The sequence below is a fragment of the Benincasa hispida genome, chromosome 6, assembly GCF_009727055.1.
Source record: "Benincasa hispida cultivar B227 chromosome 6, ASM972705v1, whole genome shotgun sequence".
Lineage (NCBI taxonomy): Eukaryota > Viridiplantae > Streptophyta > Magnoliopsida > Cucurbitales > Cucurbitaceae > Benincasa > Benincasa hispida.
The window spans coordinates 47,531,829-47,555,251 of record NC_052354.1 but is presented as its reverse complement, the minus strand read 5'-3'; the positions used below and the strand labels follow the sequence as shown (position 1 = coordinate 47,555,251).

General features: G+C 32.4%; 2 protein-coding genes across 2 annotated transcripts in view; both read right to left on the bottom strand.

Moving 5' to 3' along the window:
* Positions 1–1,409: 1,409 nt before the first annotated feature.
* On the bottom strand, positions 1,410–14,203 carry LOC120079588. The gene is made up of 22 exons (XM_039033818.1): positions 13,019–14,203; positions 12,051–12,166; positions 11,707–11,915; positions 10,573–10,692; positions 9,213–9,341; positions 9,004–9,129; positions 8,820–8,875; positions 8,655–8,754; positions 8,383–8,500; positions 7,790–7,999; positions 7,118–7,448; positions 5,891–5,984; positions 5,312–5,420; positions 4,612–4,883; positions 4,365–4,492; positions 3,954–4,188; positions 3,421–3,609; positions 3,033–3,322; positions 2,775–2,958; positions 2,447–2,689; positions 2,113–2,198; positions 1,410–2,020 (listed from the first exon to the last, which is right to left on the bottom strand). The coding sequence occupies exons 1-22, from the start codon at positions 13,846–13,848 to the stop codon at positions 1,873–1,875; spliced, it is 4,323 nt and encodes a 1,440-aa protein (XP_038889746.1). The 5' UTR covers positions 13,849–14,203; the 3' UTR covers positions 1,410–1,872.
* A 2,015-nt stretch (positions 14,204–16,218) lies between these two features.
* Positions 16,219–23,423, bottom strand: part of LOC120079552 (inositol oxygenase 2) — a 14,420-nt gene continuing 7,215 nt past the window's right edge. Inside the window, exons 2-12 of the mRNA XM_039033773.1 lie at positions 21,451–21,660; positions 20,065–20,203; positions 19,322–19,403; positions 18,063–18,267; positions 17,726–17,785; positions 17,576–17,628; positions 17,100–17,222; positions 16,896–16,965; positions 16,725–16,803; positions 16,534–16,615; positions 16,219–16,415 (exon numbers count right to left, since the gene is read on the bottom strand). Of these exons, the coding sequence (XP_038889701.1) occupies positions 16,389–16,415; positions 16,534–16,615; positions 16,725–16,803; positions 16,896–16,965; positions 17,100–17,222; positions 17,576–17,628; positions 17,726–17,785; positions 18,063–18,267; positions 19,322–19,403; positions 20,065–20,203; positions 21,451–21,660 (1,130 nt within the window). The 3' untranslated portion in view covers positions 16,219–16,388. The remainder of the gene's footprint in view (positions 16,416–16,533; positions 16,616–16,724; positions 16,804–16,895; positions 16,966–17,099; positions 17,223–17,575; positions 17,629–17,725; positions 17,786–18,062; positions 18,268–19,321; positions 19,404–20,064; positions 20,204–21,450; positions 21,661–23,423) is intronic.

Here is a 23,423-nt window from a genome sequence, read left to right as displayed (position 1 = left end):
ATTAGTTAGATGAAAATTATGATACAAAATGCTCATATAATGAAACAAATGAATGAACCACCAAGTCACTACCGTCCAGTGCTCTGCCATTCAATGAGTGTTATGAGGCCATATATTCTTGACAAGAAACACATCAAACAACTCAAAGCCAACCAAACTAACAATAGCTAATCCCACCAAAGAGGTGACAAATCCAGTTGGAATAAAAAAACTGTCCAAATAATGAAAAGATTAGAGAAACTGTATAGTCAGAGACAAAACTCACCTACAACCTGTCATTGAACAGTGAAATACTTCAGGAGTTATGAGTGTCTTGCAGACACCAAACTTCTACTCAATTTTCATTATCTCATTCACTCTCCACATCTCATTTACTCTCCACATGGAGTGTCCCATATAGCAGGTTTAAGAGCCATTCTGAACCTCACAAAAGTGATTTTAACTATTTCAAAATCTCCCAACACGTATCGGGAGAAAATCCCCTCCCCCTACCTTCAGCCACATGCACAAAATCAAGACCTATGATCAGTAGGCTTCATATCTCTTCAAACCCTGCAAGCTTGGTTTCGACAGGTAGTTTTGGCTGTAACCAAACTTCCCCGAGCAACTTTCACCACCTCCTCATCATCAATTCAGAATATTTACAATTCTAATTAGTATAATACGTCTACTACAAAATGAAGAGAACCAAGTGTACCTTTATTCTCTGTCAAGTCTACTTTACCCAATAAAGTTTGCAAACACACACATATATACACAGACAATCTAACACTCTTGCAGACTCCCAAGATTTTGACAAATAAACACCAGAAACTTAGGTAAGTTCCTTTCCACAGAGCACTCTAGGATTTGGAATTGAGACATTGCAAGTTCTAATTTCTATCTGCAAAGAGTGCTATGATGGGTATTCACTCACATGCATATCCTATCTATTCATTCATGGAAAGTGGCACAAAAGTGACAGAATAACTAGGAATGTAAACCTCCAAACTTTATCACAAAAGTAAAACCATAGCAAAAGGTTAGATTATAGAAGTAGACACCACAATTTATCCTACTTTTGTGTAAAAAAACCATAACAAAAGAAAATACAAACCACATATTAGCCTTCTTTGGAGTAAAACAATGTATTGACATACAATGTACAGAATCCCATCTTATACACCCACTTCCTTCGCAAGTTCATCAGGTGTGAATTTTAGCAGACAGTGAAAATAAGACTATGCCCAACTAAGTACAAACTCTAAGACGTTGAACCAAAAGATTCAAGAGTCAGGGGTACCCAACAGATGTGAATCAGTAGTAAAATGTTGTAAGGTTTAATTGGAAGGCATCTAGATAACTCTTTAAAGACAGCATTGGTATAAGGGAAGTTCTCAGCTCCAAAGTAGCACATTTATAACATCTAATGAAAAGGAAAGAGAAGAACATAAATTCATTGTGGGTTTATGAAGTTGAGATAGATATGAACAAAATTTCTGCAAAACAATTTAAAGCTTCCATTGTTGCAGAGCTCTGGACAACACAAGTATCTGGCATCGAAAACTGACACAAGGGTGATATACATACAACATTTGTATATGAATTCACAAGTATTATGGCAATCCATTTGAGACATATCTGTCAACCATTGAAGTGGGCCACGCTATAATATGTACAAAAATACACATGGGGAGAGGGAAAAGAATATTGGGTAGACACTTGCTAACAACTTTGTATATGAAGGGGTAAAGTAAAACTATGAAAACTTTGACTAGACCATAAGTACTTCACCTATTCAATGCTATACTATCTCTCAACACAAACAAATTAAATTATAAAAAAATCAATATGATGTTTCATTCTCACATTTACCTATAAATGCATGCTTCTTCATGTCTGCCAGAACACCTCTGGGTCATTGCTATACAATGAGTAGTCCTGAATTTCTTGATTTGCAACGTGCCAATCAATTAGTCGCGCTTGGATAATTTTGCAGAGTGCTAATCCAGCAGGAAGCATCCACCATTCACTATCATCCCTGCATTTTTAACAATCACAAGCAAAAAGTTTATACTTCCTCCAATGACTCGACAAGCCAGGAACATTAGCAATTGATTTGAGGCTACTCACATGCTAAAATTCCAGGTTTGAAAGCTGGGATTCTTTTTACTTGAATGGTATAAATAATTAATTAACCCACAAACGAAAGCAACTACCTGCAACAAACAAGAAAGTGCCTAAAATAGGTGAGGATCTATATCCGATATTTCTAATGGCAATCAAATTTAAATTGGATTCATCAATTTCGAAACAGTTTTGCAGTCAACGAAGTGCTTGCAAAACCTTTGATAAAAGCAAGCAATTACGACACTAATATAGACCAAAAGTGTCTATCACCGGAAATCATGTTGCTTTCTCCCTGAGATGAAAGATCAATAAAAGATCGTAGTTAAGAAGTACTCACCACATTAATCATGGATGTGATGTTCCACAGACCATATACATGTGCCAGGCCGGCTGAGCGTCTAGGTCCATGACTGAATAACGCGTTAATCCCAGCAGGAAAAGGAGATAGCAGACCAAGAGGAAGGACGAACAAAACCAGAAAAAAATCGAGCAGAGAAATAGAATACATCTGTAACAAAGTGAGTAAGACCAAGCTAAAATCTCCTAGAAGTATCATGGAGACTACCAAACCAACAAGATCCTGAGTGAAAAAGAGGATGGAAACCAAAGTTAGAATGGTATCATCAAAAGGTACAAGCAACTTCAAACTTCAGCAGAATAACCACCTGATGGCCAACAGGTTTAGTGTTGTAGATCACAAAAGAGAGGGGATAAGATATATCTTTCTTCTCTTTAAGAGCTTTTAGGCTCTTGGCTTGTATAATTCCACCAAATATTCGTTTCTGAACCATCTTCTGCTCAGTGATTTTTAACTGGTCCAATGGCTTCCTATCGGCAAGTCTTGGTAAACTGCACATGTTGAGGAACAAATTTCTTATTAACCGTTAAGTGGCGGCAGAGGAAGCTAGATTCAAAATTATTACCATGAACGTTTCTCAGGCAGTAGTAATTTGTGTTGGCCTTCAGCGTATGGCTGCACATTGTCATTCTCCAAAGCAGATAACAATAACCCAAATTGGCAATATCCAGAAGCTGTGGGTTGAAACCATGCAAGATCGACCCTCACACAAAAGGCACTTAGAGTTGGATTAGCATGTGTTTCCAGCCAACTAATTACATGTTCAAAAGTCTTCTTCAGGTGTCCATAACGAACTAAGCGTAGTTGAGCATTGAGCCCAGCCACGAGTCGATACCAAATTGTGGGTGGAATAGACTGAGAAATCAATTTTAACATTAAAAACAATCTTCTTCCATCAGATAGCAAATAGAAGTTAATGGATTCCCAAATATAAGTCTAGGCAATTGACAAACCTGACCCATTAACGTGGTTAGAATGTTATCGCTATGGAGGGTGAAAGGAGCCATGTAACTTCCATCTCCCCCAAAAATTACCGAGACTGGTAACCTTTGTTGAAGACGAGGAGGGAGATCAACTCTCTTTTCATCTCCCCCAAGGAAGAAATCCACATATGCAAGCATTAAATCAGGAGTAGCAGCAACCTGAAGCAACGAGTTATTGAAACTGCTGACTATCAAAATTATTGAAAGAACAGGTGTTCTAAGCTCAGTTCCACTGAATTCTTAAACTAGATGCCTTCCATAAGATCTGTTCACTACAAAATTTGTTGCCCCTGGAAATACTATCAATTCAGCTGTTGAACAATCCATGACATTCAGTTGAGCACATTGAGAATACCTTCTTTATGATTTTAAAGTCCTATCTAGTTCACTTCAATGAGTATTATTTCATACGGCTTTCCTAGCAATTATCTCAATTTATTTGATAACATAATATAATGCTTTTAGAAAAGGCAACAAATGAAGAAAACTGGTTTTGAACAAACCTTAAGACCTTCATAAAGAGCACGTGATCGGCAAGAACGCAGGCAAGAGTGATCATATTCAGAGCGAACAAACTCACGAAGACATTGCATTTTCTTTTTCCGGCAGTGTTGTAGCCATGACCATGCAAGCGGATAGGAAAGAACAGAAAGAATACTGTAGATTGATCCTTCCCACCACTGATAAGTAGCCAAATCATTTATCTCATCCACAAATCTATTAAATGCATCTTCATATCTGCCAAGGAATCATGTTCTCAGAAGATGTTCATCATACACTAGATTACTTCAATAATACAAATCTCTGGGGAAAAAGGTTAGAATCACACAGAAAATTAACCGGCCTTCTCCACTGAAAACTGAAAATTGTCACCCAAATATCATTCTCCTACAACAGAAATTGAGACTGCTTACACTATTTCTGCTACTTGTTCAGGAGGGGAATGAGATAGGTGCCACGGTTCACTGAAACTATTTGGGCCCATGAAATACATTCTATGCACATGACTCTTGGATTCCTCTGTTCGATTTGTTTCCAAAACCTGAAAGATAAGATTATATATAAACTAACTTAAAATTTGTACTTCCATAAGGAAGGCACTTAATGTTTGGCAGTGACCTAAAGAACGTGATCACTGGCAGGGAAAAGTTAAAGGCAGACCTCATTCAAGGACTCCAGGAAAGGAAAGGAGTAATCTATTCTAGAGCTTTGTCGAACAGGTACCGTCGCTGGTAATTCATCCCCACCAACATATTTCATACGTGCAACACTTAACACCAGAGCTAAAAGGATGAGGAGTCCAACAAGAATAAGACCAAATAACCAAGGACCTCCAAAAGCATATACCAACTCTTCTAGAGCCGTATAACATTGTGGCATGTGATATCTGTCCGAAATGCACTTGTAGGGGCAAGGCCTTTCAGCAACACCACCTGTTGGAAGCAATCAAAATTTTCTTTCTATAAAAAGAAAAAGCATTTCGCACAAAAGATGAAAGTTCTTGTGAATAAGCAGTAGCATAATGGACCTTTTTTCCCCCAGATAATCCAATTCATTAGATATCCCGTAAATCCACTCTTTGAATAATTTTTTAAAAATCAAATAGAAGTATATCTCTATTTTTCTCTACCGCTTCTCTTGGGTGTCATTAGCTAATTATGTAAATGAAAATTCTAATATGCAGAATTGAATGTGAAGCTGTAATAGTTGATTGTATTTTTATAGCTTCTTTAGCCATTACCAAGATTAGTAGTCCTATTTGGTATTTCAAAGCATATTTTATTTGACTTGTTAGAAATTTGTTCCTTAGCCCTAAAATGAAAATAAAGGCTCACTAATGATTATCATAGCAATACCATACCTCGAACACCAACATATATGCCACGATTGGGAAGCTCATAAGATGGGCACTTGGTACACAGGGCTCTGTCAGATCCAGTGGTATTCTTAAATGTTCCAAGAGGGCATTCCTGCAGTCCCATTTGCGAATCATGGACAAAAATTAAGCTCTTTTTTTTTTTTTTTTTTTTGAAAAGAAAACTAAGCTATTTTACAGAAGTAAATTAAAACTAACATAATCACTAAAAAAAGTTCTACAAGAATTAAATTGATTAGATGGGCAAAAACAATTCCAAACAAAAAAACATTTAAGAAACTTATTGCTTAAAAAAAGATTTTTCATACTCAAGTTTATATTAAACAGAAATTAAATTCTATTTCAAGATTCAATGCATAAAATCTACATTAAAGTTGAGTTGTATCACTTGAAAATAAGAAAAGGTCAATCCAATTCAAGAAGATATCTAAAGTGGCTATAGTAGAAATTTTTGGATATACAAAAACAATGGGTGGTGGGGGGCCTAAAATTACAAGTAGAATGATGCTCTCCCCTAAAATTACAAGTAGAATGATGCTGACAAACCATGACGAGAGATGCTACCTCACAAAAGATACCATACAGTCCTTTGGGGCAGGCCTTTCCAGTGATGGTTCCATTTTCGCCACCAGAACCATGGTAGCTTCCTATGCCTCCCCTGACATTGAAGAGAAGAGAAACAGCTAAGATCTTCAATGATCAAGTTGAATAATTTTGAATAAGGTCGACATCAAATTAAATAAAAGAAATTTAAGCCCCTGGAAAATATTCATAGAACATAAGGAATCAGCTTCCTTATCAAATAAGAAGGCTAATCATGTGACACTAAACCATATACTTCAAACAATAGATATATTAATAGCTAGTTGTAAATATTTGTTTCATAAAGAAAATATATCGACTGGTGAAACGTACAACTAATATCAGCCACTTTTTTGTTGCAACGACCAAAAAAGAGAGAGAGAGAGAGAGAGAGAAACAGGAACTCAAGGATTGTACAGTAACAGCACAACCAGATTTCTACAATCCACTCAAAACCAACGGGTCATAAGAGGAGTAACTCATGTAATCTTTTAAAGATTGTGAGTTCTCTTCATCTTTCGAACGTGGGATCCTCAATATGCCTCCTCATGAAGGTCCCTCTTTGAGTTCACTATTCTTGGACCGGTTTCCAATTTTTCTTTTAAAAAAAAAAAAAAAAGATTGTGAGGTTCCCCATTTTTTCCATATGGGATCCACAACAGGATGCTTGGAGAACTGGCCCCTAACTTCAAAGTTTACCAGAACTCCACAAAATATTTAATTACCTTCCTGATTGTAGCAACATGTTTTGATATTGGAGGAAGACCAAAACAAGTATGCAACTTCTGATGATAGAATCGTTGGTTACTCCAAGGTTATATTAAACTTGGGACAGTCAAGTTTTAACATGAAGAGTAGCTGCTGTGTATAACATATAATTATCACAGGCTGTCTAAATGGTGTTAACTTCAGAAAATCATCATAATAATAATAACCACCGCTTAACACTTCTTGAGAGAGCAGAACTCAGTTACTCAACATAGAAATTTGTATTTTCAATAATACACTTCTTACTTATTCTTGTTTCAAGTTCTTTCTTTCTCTCTCTCTCTCTTTTTTTTTTTTTTTTTTTTGTGGTTGGAGGAACAATCAAAGTTAGAGAATTAGTTGTTGAACATTTTTTTTCTACCTTATCACTGTTCGACAAAGTTGAGATAATAAACAAAGAATAACAATACATTAGGGGGAGAGAGGAGAATTGACACAAACCCAGTATAAATATTTCCTTTAACACTTGCTATAGGTTGATATGCATCCCCAACTGGTATATCAGACCAATGAAAATGAACCCTTCCACCGCCGCCCCCACCCCCACCATTCGAACTGCCTTGTCCTCCAACGGCTGAAATGACAGAGGACTCACTGAGCGATACTGTTTGCACGAATAAAAGAATTGTTCCCCCTGATCCACCTCCAGGACCAACATTCAACATTTTCCCACCACCTTGCCCCCCAACATCTCGCCCAAACGTTTCTCCATCAGCTCTAAGGGACCCATTGAGAGACAAACTTACTACTGAGTGCTCTAGTGAACCCATCACTGTATACAAGCAGGCACAAAATAAAGTTCATTGTCAACATGTATCTGAAATATGAAATTGAGAACAAGTGCAGGTATCCCGAATAAACATTGGTACTGTTTTGAGAAAAATGGTCAAACGTAATATTTTATACAGCCATTACTCAACCTACCGAGCGTAACTAACCCATGAGAAGAAGAATCCCCATTAGAATTAATTCCCGATTCAAGGCAGATTATAATTTCATAATTACAAAGTGAGAACAATTGCCCCTTATATCACCGATGGAATTTCATTCCAAGCATAACATAAAGAAAAAAATTAAATAAGGGGGAAAAAGATGGGAAGAATCACAACTTACCAATAATCCCACCACCTGCTGTTTCACCAGCAAGACTACCATTTCCACTACCACTGCCAAGTTCACAAGGTAGATCGGGATCCCCATATGCAACACCACCATCAATGAAGGTGCCATTATAGTATCCATCCCCCCCTTTCCCACCATGTCCACCACCCGCACCAAGACCATTTGAAAAAATTCGTCCTCTACCCACTCCACCAGTGCAGCCTGCACACAACCAAGTACAAAACATGGTGAAGGCCAAATACTCGTCATAGTAGAAATTTTTATTTTTATGAATAACCAAGCTTCCATCAAGAAAAAATGAAAGAGGACGCTGGCATACAATAATGAAAGCCCGAGGAGGCTACGTAAAAGAAATGTCTCCAATCAAGCAAGATAAAACTAGGCCAATAATTAGAAAATATATGTATAAATGAAGTAAAAGCTCTGTAGCTGAAGCCCAGGAAACTTTCTTTTATCTACAATAGTGTAATGTAACATGTTCAACCTTCAGTTGAGATGAAACTGTGGTATATTAACCATATATTTCATTCGAACTACTTGAACCTGCCAGGTGAGAACAAAATAATTGGAAGAAAAATGCATACCAAGACCAGAAGCACTAATTGCACCAGATAGGTAAACAAATATCTCTCTGACCCAGTGAAAGTGAATGACAGATCCAGTTATGGTGCCTTCAATTGTTAGATCTTCAACTCGACAAATCTGCAGAAACAAGCCGAGCTACCCAGTATTAGATTAGACAAAGAAAAGCATATTCAGTATAATAAATTATTTACTAATCTGACCAGGAAAATCTCAAAAATAATATTCTCCACACAAGATAACTACTTAGTGATCAATCTGGCTAATGGGACACCTGAAGAGTGAAGGGCAAAGTAGAGTTCACGTTACAATCTTCAGGTGGGTGAAGTAGTTCCACTGGGCAATCAGAAAGTTCACAGTAGAGCTGTGGTCTCCTGCAATTTATTGAAACATTAGGGAACCAAAAATGAAATTACTGATCAAACATTAGAAAACTTACGTATTATTGGCGTTTGAATCGTCCAAAGGTCCTCGGAGAAATGACTTAGGCCCAACCTTAATATTATCAAAGTAGATATTCAACACTTGGTACAAACAAAAAACAAATAAAAGGGAAAGGATTCTGATACGTACAGTTTAAGTGAACTCTAAACAGGAAAGAAAGTTAACCATAATTTGCTTACATAAATACTGAAAAACAATGATAGTATTAGACGTTGTGCTTCAATAAAATTTCCTGGTCCAGTGAGATTCAAGTATCCTTGTCCATGAACGCCTAAATTTGCATTTGAATGTATAGAAGATGACTCCTGACAATAACAAACAGATAAATGAGCATGATTTACTTCATCATAAATTCTAGTCAAAAAGAAGTTTGTGAAGTATGAAATACCTTGAGAACCAATAAATTACTGGCCTCAAGCAGAGATGTTGCTACAATTTCATTGTCTCCACCATCTATAAGTATTTTGGAATTCCACATTAAATGCATCTTCACAAACATGCGAAGGGCCCCATATATCTGCATACCAATGAAAGCTCAGTTTTTCAGATATATATATATATATAAGATATATACATCTCCATACTAACAGGAACAGGAAAATAATTGGCAAACATGACTTGGGCACTGTACCACAATAACCAAGTACCAACAACCAACCAAAAACAAAGAAAATGTGAAATTGTTAGACTATTAAAGTAGTAATGGGACAGACGAAAAGGATTAAAAACATTGAGATGCCCCAAAAAGTTGTTCAGGTAAGCAATCTTATAATCATCCACGCAGTCTGATCACAGAAAGAGAGTGTGGATGGTTCTGGAACAACAAAGAAATAACTTCAAATTAAAAAGTCATATTAAAATACAAGTCTAGGATCAGCCTTAAAAATAAAATAAATAAAAAAACACACACACACACCCCTTAATTGAACAAACATGGCCCAAATTTTTTGTAGGACTACAATAACTTACGAGAAAGGATTTAAATTGATGGTCACTGATTGATTGCAAATCACAGTGATCAGTGATCAACAACAAAACACAATTTTTTTATTAAGAAAAATGAAAGAATACAAGGGCATAAAAGACAAAATCAAAGCCCCCAAAAGGGAGCACCCTAAAGGAAGGGTCTCTAATTTAACAAAATATGACCTAACAAATAATTACAAAAAGAATCTGTCACGATGCCCCAGAGAGAAACAGTAAAATTGTTCATCCAAAAAAAAAACAGTAAAATTGACGAGGGACCAAACATCAAAAGATTCTACTATTTCTCTTCCCCCAGATACCCCATAACAAAGTGCACACCCCAGCCTTCCATATAAAATATATTAGAAAAAAGGTTCTACTCCTCTGACTGAAGGATGGAGGAGAAACTCCTCGACATCATACCACTGAAAGCTTATGACCAGCTAGCTAACTGAAGATCAAACACCCCAAAAAAGATGTTCCAAAGTACAATTCCACAATAAACACATGTACTCATTCCCCAGCACCCCTGTTCCAACAGGAGGAAAACTCCGGAGTTATTATAACTTGAAAACAGGACAGATTAGTTTGATTTTTGTCAGATGTAGTGCCATGGCTACCCATGCCACCACGAGTTAAAGGGGAAACAAAAACTTCATGAATCAGTACAGTGTTAAAAATGTTAATTACATATGAAATACACTATTGAGAAAGTCCAAATAATAATTTTTGGCTAAAATATAACTGTTGACAGATGGGATACAAAAGGCTCTGCTACTTGCCTTAATAACAGAATTGCTCATAAGAAGCTCTTCTGCAATTAGCTCAAACTCTGATGAAGCGTAATGTGCAAGCCCAAAGGACAGGACTGCACCAACTGATAAATGAATTTGTCCTTGAACCTACATGATGATTAGCAGCATTTCGTCATAGAAGTACATAATAGAAAGAAGTTGTTTTACAATTGGAGCAAAAAAAAAAAATATGTTGAATCAAGAAAGTGAACTTGGAAAACAAGTCTGAGAAGTGTCTTAGTCAATTTGTTTGATGTTTATACTTTGTAAAAAATTTTAGTGTACCTTAATCACACACACCTAAACTTTTTTTAAAGGGTCTTCATAGAACTTACTAGTAAAGAATATGAAAAAATAATTGGTACTTGTAGCACTTTTCTCACATAGTTGATGATATTTGCAAGCATATCTTAAAATAGAAAGGTAGAAGAATTTTGCATGCTAGGAGGGAATTACACGTCAGCAAACACTCGTTTCCACTCACAAAAATATAACACAATTGAGTTCTCTCATAAGAGCAAATGGTGTATCCTAAACTGCAACTTAATCCTAAAACTTAGCCTAGGTTAATAGGTTACGATGCAACATGTGTGAGAGTGATTCTGAGATATTTAAAATTACTTCTGTCAAGTTCAAAATAAATCCCAAAAATATCTTTAATCATTCACCATCAACTTCGATTGAATGAAAATTGTGTTCAAAATCATAAAACCAAACATTAAAATGATTTTAGGAGAATCACTTCTAACAAATCACTTATAAACCAATCATATACTCACTCTTTTTTAAATCACTCCCAAGGAAGAAACAAAATGTGTTATTATTTGAATTTGATCATTGGTTTATCTTTCAATGAATCACCAAACCAAGCATGCATCTGTCCTTTGATTGGAATTTTGGTTTTCCAAATCCTTTTTCTGATGAAATTACTCTTTCTTATTTAAGAAAGGGAAAAAAGAAACAGCAGTTCACATTGAAAGAAAGTTAGCATTGATAATAAAACAAACATGCAACTCAAAAAGTCCAGGTCAAAAAACACCCAAGCTAGCAAGCATGACCCATATGAGAACAGAAATCAGAGAAGTAATAATGGTGTAAGCATAATGCTCAGAGATCTATAACCTGTACACGGCTCCAAAACAAAGGAACCAACGCCTTTGCATGGTTCTGAATATACACATTTGTCCAAAGTGGCTGCTTGGGAAATGTTAAAAGAAGTGTATCCGTCTGAGTAGATAAGTTGTCGTTGCTAACAATAAGGCTTCGAGGCACGGCATCATAATACGTTCCTGCAGCACCTGCATTTTCAGAACAGCCATAGCTCTTCCCCCCTACAAACAACACATAAAGGTCACAATATTATATTTCATGTTTTCTCATTCTTTTCCTTCCCTGCACTATGACAATATTAGAGCAGAAACCCTATGACAACACTCAATTTTTCAATTAACACGATATAGCCTCACCGTGAGCAAAGAATTCTGTATTGTCATGCCGACTAAAAACATTGATGGAAATTCTTCCACCTCCACCTCCAGCAAATCCATTACCACCAACTGTACTTAACCTGCCACTTCCAGTCCTGCTCTTCACAGAGGAACTGTATTACCTGTGTGCTCCTAGATCACTTGCAAATAATGATTTAGAACTAAAAGGCTTCACCTATCTAATAAAATGTCCTATATAAATTGAAGTAACATATGAGAAAGCCCCTTGAGGTCAAACTATCACGAAGTTAAAGCCCTTAAATTACATACCCAACCTTCTGTTACTCCTTATTTTTACAACCCTGAACAACAGTACTATCCCCATCTTTATTTGATTATTACACAGTTCCAAATTCGTACCACCAAAACCATAATGACGCCCACTCGTGTAAAGGTAATAACGTTTAAAAATCATCCTTAATTCCTTATTGATATTTCATATTAATGGGATTTTTCATATCTTTTTTCTTATATGTAAGAAATGAAAATCTCATACCAAAAGAGAAGATACAAAAAGGGAGATGAGATATCCCCACACCCTCGAAAGGATTACAAAAGAAACCCCCAGAGTGAAGCTTCAGGTCACGCCATAATTACTAAAATCTTTAACCCAGAAGAAGCAAAACATACCAAGGAACGCGAGTGTCAACGGCTCAACATCAACATAAAATACAGAAGTACGGACTATATCCCCAGCATTCAAAAACAGAAAGGGATATCCATATCACAGATTCGCAAGGTAAGTACTCTCTGTTTCTTTTTACATAAAAAATTCACATCAGCATATTTCAACATTTCACACATCATTCCAACTCGAAGTAAACAAGAATCTATCTCAATCAATAACAGGGAGCAAAAAAAGTCTATGAGTTGAACTGAAGCTGAAGATATAAGGCAAAGATTAAAGAGGAAAAGGAAAATCAGAAAATAAGAGGGGAGAGAGTTACATTCTCTGGGCTTTGATATAAATGCTGCCACCAGAACCTCCTCCGCCCTTGATACCACCATCACCTCCATCTGCATAAAGATTACCACTAACTTCGATTGAATTCTTTGTTTCTATCCAAATTCTCCCGCCTCCTTCCCCACCATAACTTTCTTCTTTAACAGTCGTTCCACCTTTACTACCAAAACTCCATGGCTCGTCCAAAGAAGACCACGAGTACGTGTCCCCACCCCAAACATCATCTGGCAGCTTCGTATTATCCGTCACACAACTCGCTCCTCTGCCGCCATGGCCACCGCCAGCTCCCTGATAACCCGACGGCGTTCCACTGGTCTGTGCCGGCGGATTTCCAGCCAACGCCGTCACATTTACCACAGACCCATCAACCAAACTAACGTTTCGAGCATCAATCCTCAAACTTCCTGCAACTATCAGCGAATTATGACCTAGAGAAAATTCCCGGCTCATGTTTATCTGTATTGTACAACCCATTACGGGACACCTTAAACTCACATCGGAGAGAATATACAAGCTGCCATTTCCCTCAATATACACATCATCACCAAAGCTCAAGCTGGAATTCAGCTCGCAAATGGTGTTAAGCGACCCGATTCCTTTCAGATCACCCTCGCACGAAAATGATGGAGGATGAGGGAAGGGGGCCGGTGGGGGAGGCGAAGGGGGCGTATAATCTCCATGGAATAAATCCCCATCATAGCCGATGATGGAAAATTTATCCCCAGAATCAAATTCCACACAAATGCTAAAGGTAAGAAAGGAAAGCAAGCTGATAAAGATGGCTTGGCAAGAATACAGACAGTATTGAGCCATTTCTCAGACGAATTACTATCTGTAAAAGTGGGGAAATCTTATGGGTTTTGCCAAATTTACAAAACCCAGATTCCAACTGAGAGAAAATAAGATTAACGAACTGAATTTGGGAGAACTATTGGGTGAAATACTTAAATCAGAGAGAATTTCGTGAAAAATGAGACTACAGGAGTGGGAATTGAGTGGGGAGTTGAAAGTACGACGGGGTGGGAATTGAAAATCGTGGAAGTTGGAGGAGTTGCGAGAAAAATTTCGAAGTGAAATGAGAGATGGGATAAAGCAATGGACGAAAAAGTTGAGAACACAGAAGGAAAAAGCAGACCCGAGTTTCGACAGTCGGAAGAAGGAGGACGAAGGAGACAACATGACACGTGCATCACACGTGTGCAGATTTATACTCCTGACGCCCATGTGTTCTTCTTGGGCTTAATAATAAGAGGCCCATTATTAAATAGTCGAATGGGCCTTTTCTCAGCCTGCAAAAAATTGCTAATTTATTCTTTAAAAATTAATATCAAAATCTTCATTAAATAAAAATATGTGTAGATTTTTTTAAAAAATTTTTGCAGTAAATTTTTTAATTCCATACAACTAATTCCATAAACTATACCTATACTTTGGATAAAAAAAATTACTAGCTCATTTGAATTGATTAGAGAAAAAATTATTTACATTTAAATATTTTTTTATAAAAACTTTAAAAAATATACTTCAAACGTTATTTTGAATAGTTGTCAAATACTCAAATTTTATTCAAAATAACTTATTTTTTAAATAAAACATTTGAAAATATATTCCAAACACACCTTATATTGAATTTAGAATTTGTTTTTACGTATGAAGTTTTGAATTTTGATTTATTTTTAATCTTCTTCAAATCAATATTATATATTTTATTGGATAGATGTGGCAGTTGATAACATTAGATTTATCTAATTTATTAAATACTTTATTAATATATGTACCATCTTTTCTTTTAGTTCAACATGTGGGATGAAGAATTTGAATTCTCCCTTGATCGATGATGTATAATTTAATTGAATTGAATTGGTATATCTATTCCACATGTATTTTTTTAGTTATTAAATCCAATAAAACAAAAACGATGGAGATAAATCCAAAATAATTCATGCCTAAGACAAAAGGATGAGATGATATTTCAACATTTCATACATAAATTAACATTTGATAAGTGTAAGCATTGGCATCATCTTCAAACTTTTGCCCATAAAATAATAGTAGTGAAAGGGAAAGAAAGAAAGAAAGAACAGAAATCTAAGAGCATAAAAAGATATGCTAATTAATTGGAAGTGATAATATAGTTAATTATATTAATGAAAATTTTCTGCTTTCCGTTTGTATACGTTGCATGTCACCTTTCCATTTTGCACTAAAATAATAACCATCCACATTTTCACCTACCTTCTCTCTCTACACTTTATGCTAAATGACAAATATTTCTTAATTATTCGAACATATTTCAACATTTAAAAAAAAAAAAAAAACATAAATTGAAACGTAGCTGATTAAATAGAACACAGTAATTATTATCTCATCTAGATTTTTTTAAACTAAAAAATGTTCTCTACCATAGTTCTTAGTTTCAATTTAGGCTTCCATTAATTTTGGGATCCCACTTTCAAGCTATTTGCATTACAAAGAGCAAAGCAATTTGCCTGTAAAAAAAAGATAGGCAACTAAACTGTAATAACACTTATATATTACCCTTGTCGATGTGAAGGAAGCAGAGATTGGCACATGAATTGAAATTAGGGTGTCTTTCAATTTTTAGTTACTATTTTGAGGAGAAAAAGATAAGGTCAAAATAGTGATGAAAAAATAATGAATTAAAATTTCTTACTTTGTTATTTACATTTTACCAATGGTTTAAAAATAAAATCAAATTTTGAAAACTAAATAAAATATAAAAACTTTTAGAAGCTTGTTTTTGTTTTTCAAATTTAGCTAATAATACAAATATTATACTTAGAAAAGATGCAAATCATATTAATAAATGTGAAAAAAATAGATTTAATTTTCAAAAATAAAAAATAAAATGATTACCAAACAGGACTTAGTGTAACATTTTCAAATTTGCGAACGAAATGAAAATTAGATTCAAAATCTTAAAAGAAAGGTACTTTTCCCCCTTTTTTTATATAATTTCATGACATAAGGAGGGGGAAAGTAAGAAATCATTTGTTAAGTTATATATATTTTTTTTTATAGAAAGGTATTGTAATTAAAGTGTGGGATGGAGAATCGAACCTCAAACTATGAGATTGATAATATGAACACTATGCAATTGAGCTACACTCTGGTTGGCATTTGTTAAGTTATAATTTGTATTATACAATCAATCATCATACATTATATTTAGAAACATTATATTATTTAGATTACTAAAGAGTTTGGTTTTGATGAATATTTCACACACAAAGAAAGATGAACTTAGAAAATACACAATTAACTTTCGTTTCATGAACCCACCACATTTTAAGCCATTGCTCATGAAATCTTCTTCATTTTCATCATCAACGTCACCATTTAAGCTTTGAAGGGAAATACTGCCAAAAAAAAAAAAAAGAAGGAAATATTAATCTTTCAATAGACTTTGAGTCAACTTCTCATTAATAAAAATATATATATTTATATAATTAACGCTAAGTAGGAGAGAATTCTTACCTTTTGAATGAGAGATTGGTAGTAAGGTTTGACCTTTTCTACGTCAACTAGAACTTTGCTCTTGCTATAAAGGTCATATTTGCTGAACGTGATTTCAACAATCAAGATATGATTAAAATTACTTTTTCAACGACTAAAGAATAATAATAATAATAATAATTAAAATTTTTGAAAAATAGAATTGAAATTACTTGAAAATGTGAAGCCACTTCAAATTCTCAACATCCTCCTCATTCATCAGGTGTTGATATGCTCCTTCCTTATGCAAGGCTACACAAAAATTTAATTATCAATAATCATCACTCATATGTATTTATTAATTTACAACACGTTAAAAAAACATAATAATAATAATAACTTACGATAAAATGAGTGATATCTTATGATAAATAATCCGGCATGAGGTAAGGTTGTTCCATTCTCTTTAGCAACCTAGAGATTTTGAATGTCCATCATGTAGCAAGGGAAATTGAATTAATATATACATATCACAAGACAAAGAGAAAAAAAGCTATATTTTAAAAAATGGGTTGATCAAATAAGTCGTAAAGTATTTAATATTATACCAAATACATGTAATCGTCGTGGCCCCAAGAGATGACTACATTGTCGAGTCCACATCCTGGAGAATAGATTCCATATTTGGTGTTGTAATTCGGATCATCATTGTCTACATTGTCTTTGAAGTACTACACATATAGAAAGGCCGTCAAGACATTTTGATAATTATCTCCATCATAGTTCTTAAGTTTTTTTTCCTTTATTACCTACTTTTTGAAACCCGTGTTTAAAAATCATATTAAGTTTGTTTTTCAAATGTGTTTAAAAAGCTAAGAAAAAAAAGTGATGAAATAAACATAATTTTCAATAACATAAAATCTAAAATAAATTGGTATCGGCCTATTTGATGTAACCCTTACTTTTTTCACGACTTTTTTTTAATAATTTTTTTAATCTTTTTTAAGGACATTAAAAAGTTTTTAAATAGAGGGGAAATAAAGTGGTAGGCAATTAAAATTTGTGGGTGTGGCACTTTTATTACCTTGTGATGGACAATGGATTTATCAAAAGCACAGCCAAGGGGATATGTATCACCTACAAATATTTCCATGAGCATTTAAATAAATTAATATGTACAATTTACTTATTATATATTATATTTAAAAGTAGGGCAAATAAAATAAAACCATACCAACAACAGCCCATTGTGGAAGCCCTCCAAAGGCAGGAAGAAGAAGAACCTTTCCAAGATCTGAAGGCAACCATTAAGAATCAAATATATTAATTTTAAAAAAAATAGTCTTCTTCTATAAAAACTAGTAAACGGTGGCTCTCAAACTTTTATAATTGTTAAAATTAGACTCTCAAACTCAAAACACTAGTACAAATTTCAACCTCCAAATAGCAAAATCTTTATCATTTAAGAGTCTAATTTCTAAGACTATTATAAGTTTGAGGGTCCAATTGAATTTTGTAATTTTCTTTGAAACAAATAATAATAATAATAATAATAAAAAGAAAAGAATGACCATGAATAAGAGCAGTCAAGTGAAGCCAATCTTCATTGGGATAGTCTTTTCTAATGGCTTCAGCAGATTGAAGCAAATGCTGAATCTGAGGCTCATCCAAATCTGGATCACTATCATCAACCACTTCATTCAGCATCTCACAACATTCCCATATACTCATTTCTGTTTTGTCCAATTTTCCATATTCTTCTCTCATTCTCTTCACCTGTTTTTCTCAAAAAAAAAACAAAAAAACAACCAACAAATTTCATTTTCAAAACCCTAATTCCATATAATACCAGTCAGTTGTCGTTTTTTGTTTTTGTTTTTTTTATTTTTTATGCAGAGGTGACAATTAGTACAAACAAGTCGTTAGTAATGTGTCACTGATTTAGAACTCAATGATAATTGGCATGCATTCATTTTGTTCTTGGGTTCAAAAGTATAATCTCTCGTCCCCGCAATTTTTGTACTATTTTTGTTTTTATTTCCATCTATGAGTTTCTTTGTTTTATTGTCTGCTTACTGACCATATTTTTAAAATTTATGGGTCTGTTTGGATTGATTTGAGAAAAAAAATATTTTTAAAAGATTCATTTTATTTAAATACTTTTGATAAAATGTGAACTTAAAAAACTATTTTGAGTGATTGGCTTTTTTTAAAATTAAACAATGTAAAATGTACTCCAAATAGACCTCAGTTAAGTGTTTTTAAGAATAAAAAAAATAGTTTCTAATTTTTTTTTTTTTAAAAAATACCTAATAATTCAAGTATTATCATCTTAAGAACCGTTAATACTACCACATAAAAATGGTTAAAAACAAAAAAGAACCATTTTCAAAAATCAAAATTTTCTTCCAACCAAACCTTAGTAATTAAATAGTTGTTTTTTGTAACATTTTATTGTTTATTGGTATCTCAAATTTTAAACTCAAGAGATTTCTGTTTTGCATAAATTTTGGTTTTTCAAAATAAATTATCTGAAATTATTATGTTATACATACAACTTAGACTGTAAGTATTTAGTATACACTATATCAATATCGAGAATTAGAAATAGAAACAATAAAAAAGCACCAACGTTTTTAGAAGTTGGAAATTATTCACTTTAAAGAACTTGGATTCAAAGGTGTATTATTCTATATATTTTATAATAATTATTAATTTGTTGATACAAATCAGGTTAAATTATAAATTATCCTATCAAACAGTGATGAAATTTTAATTTTTAAAACGATAGACTGATTTAAATGTGGTTAAAGAAAAAAATTGGACTTACAAAATCATATGTTTGGTTAATGTGGTTCAAGCGATAGAGTTCTTCAACTGTCTTTTGCCTTTCACTTTCTGCATCATAATCCCTAAAAAATATATTCACACAAATAAAATTAAAATCTACCAAATATTTTTATTAAAAAGAATATTGGATACTATTTTGTTCTCATCTTATTTTAATTTTCTAGTTATTTGTTTCCTAAGAATATTCAATTTACAATTTTCAACCAACTTAAAATACACATTTTAAAAAAATAATTTTGTCTTTTTGCAAAGAATTTTAAACTAATTTTGAAAAGTTACTTTTTGTTAAAAAAAAAATATATGAATATTTAGTTAAATTACAAATTTAATACTTATTTATCTTCATTTGATTCCACTTCATAAACTTTTAATTGTGTTTTCAATAGTTTTTTTTTTATTCAATAAGTAATTAAATTTTAAAATGTATCCAGTAATATTTTCGTATGGTTTAATTATGTATTCAATAGACTGCTGAATTTTTAAAATTGTATCTAATAGGTCATAGACTTATCTAATTAAAAGTTTATATTTTTTAAATATTTAAGGAACAGAATTACACTTCTAAAACTTAAAAGACCTAAATATAAAATTTAATTTTTAAGGACTAAAATTTTAATTTGAGCTAAACGTTTTTATAAAATATATAAAAGTTGTTTTTTTTTTAAAAAAAAAATACTAGTAAATATATAATTAAAATTAGGGGAGTTTGGATCAGAAAATGACCTAAATGAATGGCCAAAGGAGTTGATTTTGGGGGCGAAAAAAGCGGCGTCGTTTGGCAAAGATTCTGGATTTACAAATCCACCGTCCAATACTAACTCATCACTCTCCAAGGAGATACTCTGGCTCTCGGCCTCCGATGCTGTAAAATTAATTACAATAAATTTTAATAGCGTTTCACTATCATATATATATATTGGATAATTATTTTAAATAATAAAATTATTGAAAATATTTTTAAATACGTCACTATGGCATTAATAGATATTTATTAATATTAGTGATAAATAGATGATATTTATTAGTATTAGTGATAGATTGATAACTTTAGCTCTAAATAAGTTTATTTTTTTATATTTAAAATCAATTCGTATATATTTATAAATATTTATAGATAAATACACCGAGATTCTTGAAAACTGTATATATTTTTAAAAACTAGAAATCCTTTTTAACAAAATATATATTTTTAACGTACATAAATAAGGCATATATTCTCTTAATTTTTTATATAAAAAAAACAATACTAAAAGTCATTTTGTTTTACTGGCTTCTAAAGTTTAATTTTTAAATATTATATATAAAGTTAATTGTTGATCACTTAAAAGAATTATATATTGTATCATATATAAGTTCATGAAGATAATTAATTAAGACCTATTGAACACACAAAAATCATTTTTATTAATAATTTTTTTAAGTTTAATAATAAATATTTTATTACACAAAAATTGAATCTGAAAGCTCCTCCCCTCATCCCTTCGGTAAAGCACTCTCTTATCTTTTTAGTGGCAGTAGTTTGGAGGCATTCCTGTTGAATACCCACCTTCACTATGTGGTTCCTTTGCCACTAGAAGTACCCAAAATAATAATTTCCTCTTTTTTTTTTTTTTTTATAAAATATTGATTCACATATCAAAAGTATTGCGAGACTTATAATTTAATCGTCTTGAATCTTCTTAAGTGAACTATCTCTCATGTATCAGTTTTCATCCTTTATTTTATTAATTCAACCAATTAACACGAGAATTAAGGAATTTGATTATACAATTATAATTGGATTGTAAATGGATGGAACTCAAGATTTAGAGGTATATGTTTGATATTTAGTCCTTTTTTTCAAGAAATCTAGGATATAAAAAGGAGAAAAATGTCAAGGAAAATAACAAAATAATAATAATAACAACAACAAGAAACAGAACGGTGAATTAAAATTGGAAAGTAAAAAAGATCAAAGAGAGAGTTATAATGAAAATGTTGATGATCGTAATGATGAGTTTGATTGAACAGAGAGAAATGGCGCAACGAAGAACACATTCGAATCAAATAAAAAACATAACGATTCGAAATGACGAAAATTATAAATAAAAAAAAGAAATTAAATCATACCGAATTCGCGCTGAGGAATGAGGATCGTCATTCTGTGAAGCGAAGAAGACAAATGCGGAGAAAGTGACGAAAAATTAGGGAAAATCGAATCAACAAATCTCTGAGGATTTGGATTTTTTGTATTGTGAGTTTTTGACTGAGAATTTGTGCGTTTATATAATGGCGGAGAGAAGTCCTTGCCGGAGATTTGGAGACTCTCTGAGTCCTCAACTGAAAATTATGTAAAAACCAAAAATAAAAATGGTTAATTATTATTTATGGGATTTACTAAAAACTCCCTCGTTTTCTTTCTTCTTCTTATCTCTTTTTCCTAAACTAAACTAATCTAAACGAAACGTTCAAAATGGAAGCCCTTCTTGACATGTGTCATCCACCAATAGGATTCTGCCACGTTTACCCTTAACTTCTTTTATCTTTTTTCTCTTTTGAACAAAAATCAGATTTTGACTCTTTTAACTTTCTAAATAATGATGGAATATATAGTTTGGTTTGTAATTTGTATTATACTTTTTCTTTTTTGGTTTAATTATTATTATGAAAATATCTTAGAATCACCTTACTTGATTGATACTGTTTGATGATCATTAATTGTATTGATTTTTTTTTTATTTTAAAATTAAGTTTACTAACAGCATTTCTGACCATAATTTTTTATATATTATCTATTTTCTTCTAATGTTTTACAAATTAAGACATGCTTTTTAAAAGTTAAAAATAGTTTTTATTTTTTAAAAAAGATTGATTTTACAATAGAGAAAAAAGAGACTACAATTGAATAACTAGAGCAAATCAACATAACTTTTAAAAATATAAAACTAAATACAAAAAGTGTTAAGTTGAATTTATTTATTTATTTATTTTTAAGTTTAGATTAGACTTTAAAAATCTTGTTGTTTATTTTACCAGATTAACAGTAATATTTTATTAAAAAGATGACTTATGAAATTAAATTTTTATGGAAAATGGAAAAAAAATGTAAAATGACAAAAATCAATGTTGATCTTAACTTTTTAAAATAAAAACAAAAGCTGTTATCCAACAAACACTTGGAATATTGATCTTTCTTTTTTATATTGGAATATTCTGGTTTTTATTGGGAGGATTACAATCTTAAAACAGTCACAGCTCTTTGAAAAGTAATACTTTGGTATAGATAAAGTAGTATCTATTTTCATGTATCTCTTCAATTATAATGATAGAAAAATATATTTTTTAAATAAAGAAAAAATTGTTTATTTACTCATTTATTTGATTAGTACTATGAATTCATTTGAAATACTCAAATCTATATCGTATCTTAAGTGTTTATGTTTAGTCAACCTATGAATAATAGAATAGGCAAAGACACGTACTATTGATAAAAAAAAAAATCAAAAGTCCAAATCCCTTATTTACACATGTTATTTATTGTGGAGTTTTTTTTTCTTATTTAAAAATATCTATAAAAAAAATAGTTTTAGTGAATGATGAGATATCTTCAACATTAATAAAAATATGTCATGGAAAGTTGAACTATATTTATATTGACTATTAATGAACTATTTAAACTATGGAAACGTCGTTCAAAGTATCTCTTTTTCTTTTACGAAATGTTGATACCCTCCTATTAATAAGTTGTTTTTTTACTTTTTTTTTTTTTTTTTTGTTATGATAAATATGTCAATTTGAGAATAATTCAACTAAAATAAAATCGTAGATTTTCGACAAAGAAGTCAAAGGTTCAAATGTCAACTATCCTTGAATGACGATACTAATTAATAGCAAAACGGTGAAAGGTGAAGTACTCAAATGCAAATAAAATTGATTAACAAATATTTGGGAGGAAAATGAGTCAGCTAAACGTGGATCAACATTATCTTAATGTAACTTTGACAACTAATTAAATTCGAGAATTGACAACTATACTCATCCTTTTTTCCTATAATTTAGAAATTCATTCATTTACTTTCCAAATACAGTTTTTTTTTTTTTTT